This window comes from Triticum dicoccoides, chromosome 6B (assembly GCF_002162155.2).
Source record: "Triticum dicoccoides isolate Atlit2015 ecotype Zavitan chromosome 6B, WEW_v2.0, whole genome shotgun sequence".
Taxonomy (NCBI): domain Eukaryota; kingdom Viridiplantae; phylum Streptophyta; class Magnoliopsida; order Poales; family Poaceae; genus Triticum; species Triticum dicoccoides.
Genome location: NC_041391.1, coordinates 63,228,256 through 63,234,073, shown reverse-complemented (window position 1 = coordinate 63,234,073; position 5,818 = coordinate 63,228,256). Strand labels below are relative to the sequence as shown.

Sequence of the window (5,818 nt, the reverse complement as noted above, 5' to 3'; positions counted from 1 at the left end):
GAAACCGAACACACCCTTAGATCTGATGTCAGAGACCACCGCCACAGCCCACGAACCACCCACCGCACTCTACGTCGCCCCGCCGGCCCGCACCAATAGACACTCTTGTCGCTTAGGTGATGTCGTCTCTCATCCTGAGGCCGCTGCCTCGGTGCCCAAAGTCCCTCCGACCGAGCAAGGGAGCAGCAGAGACCTCACCGCTACCCTCATCTACCCGCGCAGGCAATCCTAGTGGCTGCCTCCGGCGGTGGTGAGGAAAAGAGGGGAAGGGAGGATGCGAGGGCCAAGTGTACCCTAGTCACCCTCGAATTACCCCGCGTAGGGATGATGCGAGGGCCAGACATTTTTTTTTCATTGAACTTCCCACCATAAGTAGAACCAGTGTACTTTTTGCAACAAGAAAGACAAGTCAGCAGGACATCTCAACACCGTGAAGGGGCATATGACATGTTTGCTCACCGAGTCTTGTAACCACTTTAAAACGTTTCAAGAGATTCTTATGTGTGACTGAAGTACTCATCCCGTGAATTTCATGACTAGTGTGCGTTTCTATAAAAATTGGTACAAGTAACTGAGATGGGAAGGGCATACTAAGTAGTACTCCCTCCGTCCGAAAATAGTTGTCATCAAAATGGATAAAAAGGGATGTATCTAGAACTAATATACATCTAGATACGTCCCCTTTTATTCATTTTGATGACAAGTATTTCCAGACGGAGGGAGTAGTAACTACGTACAATATATGAATACTAGAGGTAAAAGAAATGATAGGCTATTTTTTCCTGCTGAATGTCCTTATTTCTGCCAGGCAATGCTGATGAATGATAGTAAAAGAATCGAGGAAATCAAATTGCTCCTCTGTTTTAAATAGCACTCCAACCCTTCTCCACATTCACTTGTGCCTTCCTCATGGTCCATGCGCTGAGCTGTGGCACCCTGACCGTGGCACTTCCATTGTTGAAAGCGTAAATGTGGGCCCTGCCGACGTTGGCCAGCACCGCCGGATAAACTCTGGATGTGATGCAAACCCTGCCACCGCCACCGAAGCTCTCCACCGCCGACCGGTCAATCTGCAAGGCAGCATCCATCCATCCATTTTCAATTCTGACATGTAGGAAATGAATAACAGGGGAAATGGCAGAGCCTCCCAGCTCAGCTTACCAGAGTTCTGAGTGATATCTTCCTTTCATTTTCAAGATCAAATCCAAAGAAGCCTCCATAGGCTGGTTTCTCCAGATCTGGTCTCAGGGAAGATCTGTGCAAACAAAAGAACATATTTCAGTTTAGTTTTCAGACGTTTATGGAGAAGACTAACCAAAGTTAAGGCAAAAGACATAATCACTGACCTTCTTAGATCAGAGCACATGAGTACCATGTACTTTTCCTGTGACTTGTAGACTCTGAAATACACCTCAGTGTGCTCGTCCATGTTGTCGGAGGCCAGAATGACAAGTCCAAATGGACCTATACCACCAGGAACTGATGCACCCGCTTCCCCACAATGCTTCTCGGGGTCCAAAAGCCAGGAAGGATCAAAACGATCGGCATCATCGATGGACGCCAGCTCAAAATCTATCTCTACATCAGCCTGTTTCAAGAAAATGTGTGCCTAATTAGCTACAGCTTCTCTGAAAAATACAAAACACACCAAAGCTTAAGTATGTATGCCTATCTTTTTGTTGCCAAAAATGTACTACCTCTGTAACTAAATATAAGACTTTTTTGGCAGTTCAACTTATATTTAGTTACAGACGTAGTACTATCCATAATTACTTATTACCAGAAGACCCTACAGCTTTTACTGGCATAACACTTTTTTGAAGTAAAAAAGGATTCTTCGGAAGACCAAGTAAGCATGTTTGTGAAAAGAAAACTACCTGAAAAGCGTCAACTTCCTTGATCTCAAATAGATCTCCCTTGTTGAGCTCTAGTCCTTGATGGTTGATTTCATTTGTTCGAAGGGACTCAATCTCCTCAACTGGCCATTGTAACAACTGCTTGCCATCGCCGGCTAACCAAATTGTCCTGGGGATTGTCTAAATGTAATAAAGACTGAGGTTAAAAATGCTACACTGATTTACTAAATCAGTTAAATCATTATTTCAATATGAAGCACAGCTAATTAGGGGAAGATTTTCTTACATGGAGTCCTGCCCAACCTTTTGCAAGATCATCTGAAGGACTATCTGTCTCCCTAGACCAACCCCATATGATCCTCCTGTTCTTGTTCGAGTCAAAGAATGATTTTGAAGCATAGAAAGTGCCGTAATCTATTCTCAGCCACAGCCGACGGTCATCTACGACATTATCTGGCACAAAGGCATCATGTTGGAGATCATACACCCCGATCATGTACTTGTCAACTGAATCCACGCTCATTTTGAGGGCATGCTTGGCGCCTTGTGGGATCGCTGCGGACAGGTCCAGTCCAGCGTTATTGCCCGGCAATACCGCAAAGAAATCCGGACACTCCCACATATTGGATCCATTATGTGAATACAGTGGGTGATCAACTTTTGTCCAATTCAGAAAGTCTTCACTCTTGTACAAAAGCGCAGCACTGTAGCCGTTCAGCTCACCACCAACTGCCATCCTCCACAGTCCATCCGGTCCGATCCAACCGGTTGTCGGATCCCTGAACTCGATCGAGTTCATCCCTGGTTCGTCCGGTCGGAGCACCGGGTTATTGTCTGCTTTGATCCATTCCCTCAGGTATGGGTCAGACCGGTTTTTCGGAAACGCGATGTTTTGTGCCTGATTTTGATCTATGTCACCACCAGTGTATATGATGATCGGTTTACCACCAGGCAGAATGGTGACTGAGCCGGTCCAGCAACCGTCTATGTCACTTGGGGTGTCCCGCACTAACGCGGGTTCAAGCCCGATCCAGTTGACGAGGTCTGTTGAAACCGAATGGCCCCAAACTATGTCACCAAAAATGGGGCCGTTGAGGTTATACTGGTAGAATTCATGGTAGATGCCATTGAAGTACATTGGTCCTGAAAGTTTTATAAAGGCAGTGTGAGTTGTAGAATGCTTCGATTTCTTCTCCTTTTTATTTGGAAGTTTTTGTGCCTGAGATATTCATACCAGATGGATCTTTTGTATTGTCGTAGATTTCACCAATCCATCAGATGTTTGAAAAAGGTAAGAGAATGTTAGTGACTTGAAACAGATGCAGAATTAATAGGATATGATAATTGGTAAAAGTGGACCAAAGATATTATAGATTCCAAAACAGGCCAGTACTTTATTCCAAAACAGCCAGTACTTTATTACTTTTGTATGGGTATATAACAGATATGCCCAATATTTTTCCGACACATAATTTCTGGTGTTGTAGTTTGGCCTGGTATGGAAGATAAAAATGCCATGCCTAACTGAACGCTTTCTGACCAAAAATAACACTAACAGTGGAGCAAATGTGGACATTTTCAGGTGGCATGCACCTTGGTGAGAAGGTACACAACACTTTCTACTAAATTAATTCACCATCTTTGCAATGAATAATCCTGTTTTGTGCAAGCATCAAAAGAATATGTCTATCATCATACTATGGCAGTACCACTCAAAATCTAACTGCAGCGCGCTTACACTGAGCACCTACCGTGTGCAGCACTCAGCAACAGACCTGAACAAGCAATGAGCTGGCTACCAACCTTATCCCTCGTCTAATTATTTTTGACACAAAAACAGTTTTGCAACGATGCTGCTGCCAAGAATATCATGTACTACTACATATTTTCACACGTGGGGTATAGAAGTATTTAATATTAGCACACAAATTTAAGATCAGCTACTAGATTTGACTTGGCTTCTCCAGCAGGGGAAGACAGAACAGTTGAGATCACTTGCTTTTTCGAGACCAAGAAGAAGAAAAGCACACCAAATCATAGAGGCTCTCTGATTGGCCTTGCCACAAACAAGAATCAACAGGTCAGTGCTTCCCTTGTGTCGTACTATATGGGTATAACAGATCTGTCCAGTTTGCCTAACTGAATGCTTTCTGACCAAAAGTAACACTGACAGTGGAGCAAACATGGACATTTTCAGACAACGCTACGATTGAAATGTCATACACCTTAGCGAGAAGGCGCATACTAGCACTTTCTCTGGCAATAATTCATCATTTGTGCAGTGGACGCTTCTGTGTTGCCTAACTGAATGCTTTCTGACCAAAAGTAAAGACACTAACAGTGGAGCAAACACGGACATTTTCAGACAACACTAGCATGGAAGTGGCATGCACTTTGGTGAGAAGGTAGTACATAACCCTTGCTCTGAAATCAGTTCACCATTTCTGCAATGGATACTTGTGTTTAGCCCAAGCACCTGCAGAATATGCCTATACTCAAAATCTATCTGCAGCGCCCTCACACGGAGCATCATTCAGCAACGAACTTGCAGAAGCAATGAGCTAGCCACCAACCCATTTAGCCGCCTAAAACTGTTTTTTGACACAAAAATATGTACTGCATATTTTAACACGTGGAGCATAAGTTTTAGTACTGGCAGGCAAAATTAAGATCGGCTACTGCCCAAGTTGGGAAGAAAAAGAAACAGTAACCAATCAGATCGCTTGCTTTCTCTTGGACCACGAGCAAGAAAAGGCACACCAGATCGGAGGGGCTCTCCGATTGGCCCTTGCCACGAGCAAAGAGTCAACAGACGGCCCAAAGCAGAGAGGAGGCTTAAAAAGGAAAACAAATTACAGAGCAAGCTCAAAAGGGGAAAAATTCAGAGAGGAAATCGGCATGTACCGTTCATCCAGTTCTTGGCGGGCTGGAAGTGGAAGGCGGTCTTGTACATGGTGCTGGCAGGAGACGGGTCCTGGTCCTTGGGAGCCTGCGCGCAGAGGAACAAGGATCTGCCTCCTCCATCGCCGCCGCAGAGGGGGCCGGTTATATAGGTGGGGAGGAAGAGGCTGGTTACGTAGGAGCCGAGGACGAGGACCGGGAGGAGGAAGGCCCAAGCTTGGGCCATGGCGGCAGGAGGGGGGAGAGAGGGGAGGAGTGGGAGTGAGGTGGGAGGTGATAAGGAGCAAGCGGGTGTGATGTGAGACGAGGAGGCTTTGTTTAAGGAGGGGTTTGGTTAGGTGAGCGGAGGCGTGCAGTCGTCACGCTTTGGCTCATGGAGTCATGGGTCTCTTTCTTTCACGGATATTTTCCTTCCTTCCCGGGAGCTCTGGAGACTGTAGATCCGCCGCTCCTGTAGAAGAAGAAGATGAGGAGGAGGAAGACGGCCCGAGCTTTGGGCCTCGGGGACAGAAGGAAGGGGGGAGGGGGAGGAGAGCGATAGGATGTATAGTGTGGATTGCTATTTTTCTGCGATGGATGTATAGGGATCTGTGGTGAGATGCGGAGGCTTTATTAAATTTATTAAATTCCATTGTTTAATGGCGTGACAGCGGTCGGCATGTCATGACAATGGTTGCTAAACAGTCCCTCTCGCAGATATATTCTGGTTAGATTGGGATGGTTTCTTCTGCCCACTTGCTCCCCGTTTTCTGCTCAGATCCTTGATGTGCGCCAATATCATGGAAAACACAAAGGTACGTGTATTAGTACTACTAGATTACACCTCACACATTACAGAATTGTGGTACTAAACTAGCATCGAGACTACCATAGCACAAGTTTTTTTTTTTTTGACTTTTTTTTAGAACCGCCCTCAAGGCACTTTATAATCAAGGTGGAACATAATCTGATTGCACAGCTGCAATCAAACATTCAGGAATTACATCATGATCAGCAGAACGATCAGCCAAATGCAGCCCCCCCCCCCCACCCCTAGCACACAGGCGAGCAAAGGGAATGTT

The 5,818-nt window shown here is 45.6% G+C and overlaps 1 protein-coding gene across 1 annotated transcript; it reads right to left on the bottom strand.

Annotated features, from left to right (window-relative positions):
- Positions 1–634: 634 nt before the first annotated feature.
- LOC119325613 (fructan 1-exohydrolase w3) lies at positions 635–4,983 on the bottom strand. The gene is made up of 7 exons (XM_037599343.1): positions 4,761–4,983; positions 3,091–3,099; positions 2,143–2,999; positions 1,878–2,036; positions 1,347–1,588; positions 1,162–1,255; positions 635–1,070 (listed from the first exon to the last, which is right to left on the bottom strand). Exons 1-7 carry the CDS (start codon positions 4,981–4,983, stop codon positions 864–866), a joined length of 1,791 nt encoding a protein of 596 aa, XP_037455240.1. The 3' UTR covers positions 635–863.
- Between the last annotated feature and the right edge of the window lie 835 nt (positions 4,984–5,818).